General features: G+C 41.7%; 1 protein-coding gene across 1 annotated transcript; it reads left to right on the top strand.

Moving 5' to 3' along the window:
• Positions 1-256: 256 nt before the first annotated feature.
• LOC118888663 (zinc finger protein with KRAB and SCAN domains 1-like) lies at positions 257-2,474 on the top strand. Its single transcript, XM_036839975.1, is given in 4 exon segments — positions 257-673; positions 676-1,887; positions 1,890-2,030; positions 2,033-2,474. Coding segments are annotated over 4 exon segments (1,686 nt in total). The 5' UTR covers positions 257-438; the 3' UTR covers positions 2,131-2,474.
• Positions 2,475-12,315: the final 9,841 nt, after the last annotated feature.

Here is a 12,315-nt window from a genome sequence, read left to right on the forward strand (position 1 = left end):
CTCATTCAGATTTGACGGAGAAATTAAAACCTTTACAGACAAGCAAAAGCTAAGAGAATTCAGCATCACCAAACCAGCTTTACAACAAATGCTAAAGGAACTTCTCTAGGCAGGAAACACAAGAGAAGGAAAAGACCTACAATAACAAACCCAAAACAATTAAGAAAATGGTAATAGGAACATACATAGCGATAATTACCTTAAATATAAATGGACTGTCTCATTGTGTCTGTGTCAAGGCGTTGGGAGGGCCTAGGTCCGTGCGCGGCGCCCTTCGGCCGGCCTGAGCCCCAGAGTCAGCTCCCCTTGCTCGCCCAGTGCTCCCAGGCCGCTCCCGGGGCTCACGGAATAGTACAGAAACAGATACCAGAAAACATTTCCCAGGACAGAAAGGAGAGCACAGACCCCGTTTGGATCAAGTCAGTTCCCTGAGCCTGAATGATGACTGCTGAGTCAAGGGAAGCCACCGGTCTGTCCCCCCACGCTGCCCAGGAGAAGGACGGCATCGTGATAGTGAAGGTCGAAGAGGAAGATGAGGAAGAGCACATGTGGGGGCAGGACGCCAGTCTGCAGGAGTCTCCTCCTCCCGACCCAGAGATCTTCCGCCAGCGGTTCAGGCACTTCTGTTACCAGAACACTTTTGGGCCTCGAGAGGCCCTGAGTCGACTGAAGGAACTTGTCACCAGTGGCTGCGACCAGAGATAAACACCAAGGAGCAGATCGTGGAGCTGCTGGTGCTGGAGCAGTTCCTTTCTATTCTGCCCAAGGAGCTCCAGGTCTGGCTGCAGGAATACCGTCCCGATAGTGGGGAGGAGGCTGTGACCCTTCTGGAAGATCTGGAGCTGGATTTATCAGGACAGCAGGTCCCAGGTCAAGTTCATGGACCTGAGATGCTTGCAAGGGGGATGGTGCCTCTGGATCCAGTACAGGAGTCCTCGAGCTTTGACCTTCCTCATGAGGCCACCCAGTCCCATTTCAAGCATTCATCTCGGAAACCCCGCCTCTTACAACCACGGGCTCTCCCTGCCACCCACGTTCCTGCCCCTCATCACGAGGGGGGTCCCAGAGACCAGGCGATGGCATCTGCACTGTTCTCGGCAGATTCCCAGGCAATGGTGAAGATCGAGGACATGGCCGTGTCCCTCATCCTGGAGGAATGGGAATGTCAGAACCTGGCTCAGAGGAATCTGAATAGGGACACCAGGCAGGAGAATTATGGGAACGTGATTTCCCAGGGTTGTGAAAACAGGAATGAGAATGAGGAGTCCACCTCAAAGGCTGAAATTGCAGAAGACTCAGCATCACATGGGGAGACTACAGGAAAATTCCAGAAAGATTTCGGAGAAAAACGTGAACAGCAGGGCAGAGTAGTAGACAGGCAGCAGAGAAACCCAGAGGAGAAAACTGGAAAAGAAAAGAGAGATCCGGGGCCAGCTACAGTCAAGGAAAAAAAAAACCCCAGCACAGGAGAGCAAGGTCCAAGGGAAAAGGGTAAAGGACTGGGGAGAAGCTTCAGTCTGAGCTCAAACTTCAACACCCCTGAAGAAGTTCCAACAGGAGCGAAGTCCCACAGACGTGATGAATGTGGTAAATGCTTCACAAGGAGTTCAAGCCTTATTCGCCATAAAGTAATCCACACCGGAGAAAAGCCCTATGAATGTAGTGAGTGTGGGAAAGCCTTCAGTCTCAACTCAAACCTTGTTCTGCATCAGCGAATCCACACAGGAGAGAAGCCTCATGAATGTAATGAGTGTGGCAAAGCCTTCAGTCACAGTTCAAATCTCATTCTGCATCAGCGGATCCACTCTGGGGAGAAACCCTACGAATGTAACGAGTGTGGGAAGGCCTTCAGCCAGAGCTCAGACCTCACTAAGCATCAGAGAATCCACACGGGGAAAAGCCCTATGAATGTAGTGAATGTGGAAAAGCTTTCAACCGAAACTCATACCTTATTCTGCATCGGAGAATTCACACCCGAGAAAAGCCCTATAAGTGCACGAAGTGCAGCAAGGCCTTCACCCGGAGCTCGACCTCGCTCTGCATCACAGAATCCACACCAGAGAGCGAGCCTCCGAGTACAGCCCCGCCTCCCTCGATGCTTTTGGAGCATTCCTGAAAAGCTGTGTGTAAAGCGAGAATTTGTCAACAAGCCATTTCCCCTTTTCGTTTCTAAAATTATTTCAGAGATGTGTGCCCATGGAGGGGAAAAAAACCAGCCTCAACAGGTTAAAAAAAAAATCACACTTATGGATCCTTACAGTTACATCAGCAGTGTTCTGCCTTTGCCTAGTCTGTGGGCGTATAATTCTTCCACAGCCCCTGCAGGGAAATGCTAGTCATAGGGGTGGATAATCCACATGCTGTTTCCACACAGGACAGAAGCACACACACAGGAAAATGTCAAGCTTTCAGTAATGAGGAGACCTTTAAGGCGCTCTTGAACTCTTCGCAACCACAGTACATAATTGAAAGACTAAGATTGGCTCTGTGAAAATGACACTGAGGTTCAAAACCTGCTTGCTGCAAACACGCCCTACTGGGCCAACGTCTTGCTGAACCTTATTTCTCAAAAAAGAGGGACAGTTTGAACAAAAACTACATTGGCACATGCTGCTCAAACTAGTTATATATATACGGTAAGTTCTGTAGAGTCGCTGGTAGCCTACCAAAGCTATAGAAATCTAGGACTGTGCTGTCAGTATCAAACCGAAGATTTCTATCTCTTTCTGAAAGAGAGGGCATGCGCACCAGTCTACAGTTCCAAAGGACGGCCACAGATGTAGATGGTTCCCTCCTCATGACTGAGATAAATCCTACTGAAATGGCAACTGTGATTCAAAACACTTCTCTCCCTTCGCGAAATCCCCGAATTCCCTAAAGCACTATCACACTCCTAACTGCGTTTCTCCACAGGCTAGCACTTGATTGCATACTGTCTTTGAATCTTTCGTTGTTCTGTGTGGGAAAGTTTTCATCACTCCCCAAAAGAGATGCTTCTCTCATCGAGGGATATATTTATATCCCTGACAGCCCTGGACACAGTGCTGACCACATGAGAAGTGCTCATTAGGCCTGACTTCTAGCAGGATTTGTACATTCACAACAAGGCCTGTGAGTCACGAGTACCTGAAATATGGTAGCCTGGCCCAGCTTGTGAGCCCGAGGCGTGGCTAAAGCTCTAGGGTCGCATGCTATTTTTGTCATAAATATAAACGAAGGGTGCTGGTCAGCCACCAGCATAGACTATCTAGACACAGATCAGAGAGTAAATACCATGAAATGTCAAAAACAATAAAAAATTTAAAAAATAAATGGATTAAATGCTCCAACCAAAAGACACAGATTGGCTGAATGGATACAAAAACAAGACCCGTATATATGCTGACAAGAGACCCACTTCAGGCCTAGGGACACATACAGACTGAAAGTGAGGGGATGGAAAAAGATATTCCATGCAAATGGAAATCAAAAGAAAGGAGTAGCAATTCTCATATCAGACAAAATGGACTTTAAAACAAAGACTATTACAACAGACAAAGAAGGACACTACATAATGATCAAGGGAGCAATCCAAGAAGAAGATATAACAATTGTAAATATTTATGCACCCAACATAGGAGCACCTCAATACATAAGGCAAATACTAACAGCCATGAAAGGGGAAATTGACAGGAATACAATCATAGTAGGGGACTTTAACACCGCACTTTCACCAATGGACAGATCATCCAAAATGAAAATAAATAAGGAAACACAAGCTTTAAATGAAACATTAAACAAGATGGACTTAATTGATATTTATAGGACATTCCATCCAAAAACAACAGAATACACATTCTTCTCAAGTGCTCATGGAACATTCTCCAGGATAGATCATATCTGGGGTCACAAATCAAGCCTTGGTAAATTGAAGAAAATTGAAATCATATCAAGTATCTTTTCCGACCACAACACTATGAGACTAGATATCAATTACAGGAAAAATCTGTAAAAAATACAAACACATGGAGGCTAAACAACACACTACTTAATAACCAAGAGATCACTGAAGATATCAAAGAGGATATCAAAAAATACCTAGAAACAAATGACAATGAAAACACGACGACCCAAAACCTATGGGATGCAGCAAAAGCAGTTCTAAGAGGGAAGTTTATAGCAATCCAACCCTACCTTAAGAAACAAGAAACATCTCAAATAAACAACCTAACCTTACACCTAAAGCAACTAGAGAAAGAAGAACAAAAAACCCCCAAAGTTAGCAGAAGGAAAGAAATCATAAAGATCAGATGAGAAATAAATGAAAAAGAAATGCAGGAAGCAATAGCAAAGATCAATAAAACTAAAAGCTGGTTCTTTGAGAAGATAAACAAAATTGATAAACCATTAGCCAGACTCATCGAGAAAAAAAGGGAGAAGATTCAAATCAATAGAAATGAAAAAGGAGAAGTAACAACTGACACTGCAGAAATACAAAGGATCATGAGAGATTACTACAAGCAACTATACGCCAATAAAATGGACAACCTGGAAGAAATGGACAAATTCTTAGAAATGCACAACCATGTGAGACTGAACCAGGAAGAAATACAAAATATGAACAGACCAATCACAAGCACTGATATTGAAACTGTGATTAAAAATCTTCCAACAAACAAAAGCCCAGGACCAGATGGCTTCACAGGCGAATTCTATCAAGCATTTAGAGAAGAGCTAACACCTATCCTTCTCAAACTCTTCCAAAGTGTAGCAGAGGGAGAAACACTCCCAAACTCATTCTATGAGGCCACCATCACCCTGATACCAAAACCAGACAAAGATGTCACAAAGAAAGAAAACTACAGGCCAATATCACTGATGAACATAGATGCAAAAATCCTCAACAAAATACTAGAAAACAGAATCCAACAGCACATTAAAAGGATCATACACCATGACCAAGTGGGGTTTATCCCAGGAATGCAAGGATTCTTCAATATACGCAAATCAATCAATGTGATACACCATATTAACAAATTGAAGGAGAAAAACCATATGACCATCTCAATAGATGCAGAGAAAGCTTTCGAGAAAATTCAACACCCATTTATGATAAAAACCCTCCAGAAAGTAGGCACAGAGGGAACTTTCCCCAACATAATAACGGCCATATATGACAAACCCACAGCCAACATTGTCCTCAATGGTGAAAAACTGAAACCATTTCCACTAAGATCAGGAACAAGACAAGGTTGCCCACTCTCACCACTATTACTCAACATAGTTTTGGAAGTTTTAGCCACAGCAATCAGAGAAGAAGACGAAATAAAAGGAATCCAAATCGGAAAAGAAGAAGTAAAGCTGTCACTGTTTGCAGATGACATGATACTATACATAGAGAATCCTAAAGATGCCACCAGAAAACTACTAGAGCTAATCAATGAATTTGGTAAAGTTGCAGGATACAAAATGAATGCACAGAAATCTCTAGTATTCCTATACACTAATGATGAAAAATCTGAAAATGAAATTAAGAGAACACTCCCATTTACCATTGCAACAAAAAGAATAAAATATCTAGGAATAAACCTACCTAGGAGACAAAAGACCTGTATGCAGAAAATTATAAGACAGTGATGAAAGAAATTAAAGATGATACAAATAGATGGAGAGATATACCATGTTCTTGGATTGGAAGAATCAACATTGTGAAAATGACTCTACTACCCAAAGCAATCTACAGATTCAATGCAATCCCTATCAAACTACCACTGGCATTATTCACAGAACTAGAACAAAAAATTTCACAATTTATATGGAAACACAAAAGACCACGAATATCCAAAGCAATCTTGAGACAGAAAAACGGAGCTGGAGGAATCAGGCTCCCTGGCTTCAGACTATACTACAAAGCTACAGTAATCAAGACAGTATGGTGCTGGCACAATAACAGAAATATAGATCAAAAGAACAGGATAGAAAGCCCAGAGATAAACCCACACACATATGGTCACCTTATCTTTGATAAAGGAGGCAAGAATATACAGTGGACAAAAGACAGCCTGTGCAATAAGTGGTGCTGCGAAAACTGGACAGCTACATGTAAAAGAATGAAATTAGAATACTCCATAACACCATACACCAAAAAAAAACTCAAAATGGATTAAAGACCTAAATGTAAAGACAGACACTATAAAACTCTGAGAGGAAAACATAGACAAAACACTCTATGACATAAATCACAGAAAGATCCTTTTTGACCCACCTCCTAGAGAAATGGAAATAAAAACACAAATAAACAAATGGGACCTAATGAAACTTAAATCTTTTGCACAGCAAAGGAAACCATAAACAAGACCAAAAGACAACCCTCAGAATGGGAGAAAACATTTGCAAATGAAGCAACTGACAAAGGATTCATCTCCAAAATATACAAGCAGCTCATGCAGCTCAATATCAAAAAAACAAACAACCCAATCCAAAAATGGGCAGAAGACCTAAACAGACATTTCTCCAATGAAGATATACAGATTGCCAACAAACACATGAAAGAATGCTCAACATCATTAATCATTAGAGAAATGCAAATCAAAACTACAATGAGATATCATCTCACACTGGTCAGATTGGCCATCATCAAAGAAACTACAAACAAGAAATGCTGGAGAGGGTGTGGAGAAAAGGGAACCCTCTTGCACTGTTGGTGGGAATGTAAATGGATACAGCCACTATGGAGAACAGTATGGAGGTTCCTTAAAAAATTAAAAATAGAACTACCATATGACCCAGCAATCTCACTACTGGGCATATACCCTGAGAAAACCGTAATTCACACAGTGTCATGTACCAAAATGTTCACTGCAGCTCTATTTACAATAGCCAGGACATGGAAGCAACCTATGTGTCCATCAACAGATGAATGGATAAAGAAGATGTGGCACATATATACAATGGAATATTACTCAGCCATAAAAAGAAACGAAATTGAGTTATTTGTAGTGAGGTGGATGGACCTAGAGTCTGTCAGAGTGAAGTAAGTCAGAAAGAGAAAAACAAATACCGTATGCTAACACATATATATGGAATTAAAAAAAATGGTCATGAAGAACCTAGGGGAAGATGAGAATAAAGACGCAGACCTACTAGAAAATGGACTTGAGGATACGGGGAGGGGGAAGGGTAAGCTGGGACAAAGTGAGAGACTGGCATGGACATATACACACTACCAAACATAAAATAGATAGCTAGTGGGAAGCAGCCGCATAGCACAGGGAGATCAGCTCGGTGCTTTGTGACCACCTAGATGGGTGGGATAGGGAGGGTGGGAGGGAGGGAGATGCAAGAGGGAAGAGATATGGGGACATATGTATATGTATAACTGATTCACTTTGTTATAAAGCAGAAACTAACACACCATTGTAAAGCAATTATACTCCAATAAAGATGTTAAAAAAAGAAAAAAGAAAAAAAAGAAAATACAGGGAGAAAATACAAGAAATGAGAAAAGAGTATAAGAGGTATGAGACATGGGAAAAGGTGTATCATATGTATAATTTATATTTTTGGCAAGACTAGAAGGAAGATGGAGTAGAAGTAATATTATAATATTTGAAGAGATGCAATTCTATAAGTTTCACAAACTACATTAACAAGAAGCTCCATGAATCCAAAATGTATAATTACATATAGGCATAAAATCGTTTAAATTATGACAACAAAAGAAAAATAAGAAATTTAAAAGCAGAGAACATGGCATATGCCTCCAAAGGAACAACAATGTGACTACATGACTAAGAGTCACATTCTCATCAGATACAATGGAACACAGAAAATAGTGGAATAATATGTTTTAAATGCTGAAATAAAAGAACTACCAACTTAGAACTGAGGGAAAATATCCTTCAAAAATAAAGAGGAAATACATCATTTTGAAGCAAAGAGAACCTGTTTAGATTCATTGACGAAATACTATAGGAAGAAGGAAGAAGAAAGAAGAAAAATTATCTGAGTTGAAATCAGGGTAATGTAAGTAGGCATAAGGAGCCACTAAATAGGATAAATATGTGCATAAACTGTTCAAAACAACAAAACTATTAGTCTATGGGTTTAAAATATAGAGAGAATTAAAATACATAACAACAACAGGCCAAAAGCAGAGTAGGGGTAAATGGAGTTAAAATGTTGTAAGATCCTTGCATTGCTCAGAGAGTGGTAAAATATCTAACTTAGATTACAATCAAGTAAGTCAAGGATGTATATGTAATATGTAGGTTAAAAATTAAAAGAATAATAAAATAATGAAAAATTAACAGTGAAAATGGAATATTTAAAACAAAATATTTGATTAATCCCCCCCAAAAAAGGAAAAAATGTCAAGATGAAGGAGAAGTGAGGGGAGAAAGAAAATAAGAAATAGTATATTTATATATAAATATATCACTATTAAATTAAATAACATTAGACCAAATATTTGAGGTTGAAGACTAAGACCGTCAGATTAAATTTAAAAAACACACATATACATATACAAACTCTTTGCTGTTTAAAAGAGGCATGCCTATTTGCAGCAACATGGATGGACCTAGAGATTGTCATACTGAGTGAAGTATGTCAGCAGAGAAAGACAAATATCATATATCGCTTATACATGGAATCTAAAAAAATGGTACAAATGAACCTATTTACAAAAGAGAAATTGAGTCACAGATGTAGAAAACAATGGTTACCAAGGGGGAAAGGTGGGGGGTGCATAAATTTGGAGATTGGGATTGACATACACACACTACTATATATAAAGGATAACTAATGAGACCCTACTATATAGCACAGGGAACTCCATTCGGTCCTCTCCATGACCTATATGGGAAGGGAGTCTAGAAGAAAGTAGATATATGTATATATATGGCTGATTCACTTTGCTGTACAGCAGATACTAACACAACATTGTAAATCAACTATACTCCAATAAAAAAATTAATTAAAAAAATAAAAGAGGCATGCCTAAAATATAAGTGTATCAAAAGTTTTAAAGAAAAAGAATGACAAAAATTTTACTGAAGTATTCCTAGAGAAAAAGAAGAATAATTCAAATTCAGAAAAGTCAATTCAATAGGATATAAAAATCGAAATTTGAATGTCTAATAATATAGCCCCCAAATATATAAAGCAAACACTGACAGACCAATAAGGAATAATAAATAATCTAAGAACAACTGTTGGAGATTTCAGCATACCTCTTTCAGTGGATAGAGCCAGCAAACTAAAATCAGTAAGGTTATAGGAGTTTTAAATAATATAATTTAAAAGTTTAACTTAATTGACATATATAGATATAGAGAATCTACAAAAAAATCCACAACTGACATCACACTTAATGGTGAATGGTTGACGGCTTTCCCCTTAAGGTCACAAACAAGACAAGGACATGCCTTCTCAACATTTCTATTCAAAACTGTACTGGAGGGCTTCCCTGGTGGCGCAGTGGTTGAGAATCTGCCTGCCAATGCAGGGGACACGGGTTCGAGCCCTGGTCTGGGAAGATTCCACATGCCGCGGAGCAACTAGTCCCGTGAGCCACAACTACTGAGCCTGCGTGTCTGGAGCCTGTGCTCCGCAACAAGAGAGGCCACGACAGTGAAAGGCCCATGCACCGCGATGAAGAGTGGCCACCGCTCGCCGCAACTAGAGAAAGCCCTCGCACAGAAATGAAGACCCAACACAGCCAAAAATAAATAAATAAATAAATAAATAAATAAGAGTAAATTAAAAAAAAAACTGTACTGGAGATTCAAGCCAGCAATTACCCAGGAAAATAAATAAATAAATAAAAAGCATCCAGATTGGGAAGGAAGAAGTTAAACAATCTCTATTCACAGATGACGTGATCTTGTATATAGAGAACCCCAAGAAATCCACATAAAGCCTATTAGAACTAATAAACAAGTTCAGCAAGGTTACAGGATACAATATCCAATATAAAACTCACTTGTGTTTGTATACACTAGCAATGAACAATCCAGAAAAGAAATAAAGAAAACAATTCCATTTACAGTATCATTAAAAAGAATAAAATATTTAGTAAGAAATTTAACAAAAAAAGAACAAGTCTTATACACTGAAAACTATATAACATCATTTCAAGAAATTTAAAAGACCTACAAAAATTAGAAAATACCCCATGTTCATGGATTATTAGATTTAATATTATTAAGATGACAATACTTCCAAAATTGACCTGCTTATTCAATACACTATCAAAATCCCAACTGCCTTTTTTTCTGCAGTAATAGACAAATTGATCCTAAAAGGTATGTGAAAATGCAAGGGCCCCAAAAAGCCAAAACAATCTTGAAAAGAAGAACAAAGTTGGAGGACTCAGCCTTTGTGATTTTTAAACTTATTACAAAGCTACAGCATCAAGACAGCATGGCACTGGGACTTCCCTGGTGGTCCAGTGGCTAAGACTCCACACTCCCAATGCAGGGGGCCCAGGTTTGATCGCTGGTCAGGGAACTAGATCCCACATGCCGCAACTAAGAGTTCGCATGCCACAACTGAAGACCCTGCATGCCGCAACTAAAAGATCATGCATGCCACAATGAAGATCCCGCATGCAGCAACAAAGATCCCACGCGGCGCAACTGAGACCAGGCACAGCCAAATAAATAAATATTAAAAAAAAAAAAGGCGGCGCCCCGCCCCTCCCCCAACCGCCAGACTAGTCTGGTGTGGGGGCCGCACGCGAAGACATGGGGGAGAAGTTGGAGCTGAGGCTGGAGTCGCCCGTGGGGGCCAAGCCCGCTGTCTACCCGTGGCCGCTGCCAGTCTACGACAAACCCCACGATGCTGCTCGCGAAATCATCGAGACCATCCGGAGGAAAAGAGACGTAGAGTTACATCCAGAGAACGAGTTGCTGGACCGCTCCCTGCAGAAGAGCCGGGAAGAGTAAGACCAGGAACACATGTGGAAGAAGAAGAAAGAGATGATAAAGTAAAGCCTGGTCACCTCCAAGAAGCAGATGGCAGGCAGATAACGCAGAGGCAAATGAACCCAATTACCGGTCCGCCGGACCCAATTACCGGACTGCCTGACGCCAGCGATGCCGGTTTTGAAATAATGCAAGAAGAAAAAGAATACAGGACCGTTACCACTTTGATCCTTATTACCACTCCGTGGACGGCGGTGGCCGCCAGAGGGGCCGGGAGGCCAGCCGGGGCCTCCAGGCGTGTGTGGGCATCGTGTCTGCAGCCAGCGTCCCCGAGGCCGCGCTCGGCCCATAATCACTCAGTGAAGCCGTGCCGCGACAGCGCGGCCGACTTTTTCTGGCGCTGTGAGGACCTGTGCGCATTGCAGGATTTGGTGCCTCTGCCCACCGTGTGCGCCTCCCTGAGGGAGGGCCTGCTGGACTTCAACACCGACCGCCTCTGCGGGGTGGACTGGGCGCCGCCCCTGAGCACCCTCTGCCCCCGATCTGTATCCAGAGCTTCTTCCAGCCACGGCTTGGCGAGACGGGTTTGTAGTTCCCGCTTCCAGGGGCTCGCGTGTGGGCACTGCGAAGCAGGGTTTTAGATGGTGCAAGGTAGAGGTGGGCACTAGAACCGGTGCCCAGTGCCCGGGTGTGCGTGCACTAGATGAGGCGTGCAGCCTAGGACTCCTGCCGGCTCGGTGACCCCGGCCGAGTGCCTTAAGGCTTCTAGGTCTCAGTGTTCTCATCTGTAGCATGGGCTGAACAGGATTCAACTCTCTGTGGCGGTTACAAGGTCGCATTCTGTTAATGCTGGTAGACTCTACAGTGTAGAACACTTAGCACAGTTTGGAGCATCGTTAATTGTTGCACAGATGTTACCTGGTCTGTTGAATGACTTTGCCTGGTACAGACCAAAGCGATTAGGAAATTGATATATCCCAGCTTCATTTCCTTTCCATTAAAACAGGGCTCAGGAAAAAAAAATCTTTTTTTTTTTCAATAGTCGTATCATATAGTGGAAAGAGCACCGGTGTGAAGGCAGCTTAGGGTTTGAATTCCAGGGCTTATGCTCTCTGTGGCCTGGGCAGGTTACTTTTGAACTGCAATCCCCACACTTGTAAAATGACATTAAAAACCACTCTTTCTGTGGGTTCTTAGAATTAATTAAGCAGGTTATGTGTGTGAAGTATACTGGCACTTGAATGAGTTGTCAGAACCAAGGGCTGCTGGAGACGATGCTTCTGCCCTAGGTAATCTTCCCTTCTACTGGGCGGCAAGTAAACACAAGCACAGTAGTCAGTGCTTTGGAAGAAGTGAGTTCTGGTGCTGCAGGGCACAGAATCTTTTTTTTTTAACTTAATTTTTATTT

The sequence above is a fragment of the Balaenoptera musculus genome, chromosome X, assembly GCF_009873245.2.
Source record: "Balaenoptera musculus isolate JJ_BM4_2016_0621 chromosome X, mBalMus1.pri.v3, whole genome shotgun sequence".
Classification (NCBI taxonomy): domain Eukaryota; kingdom Metazoa; phylum Chordata; class Mammalia; order Artiodactyla; family Balaenopteridae; genus Balaenoptera; species Balaenoptera musculus.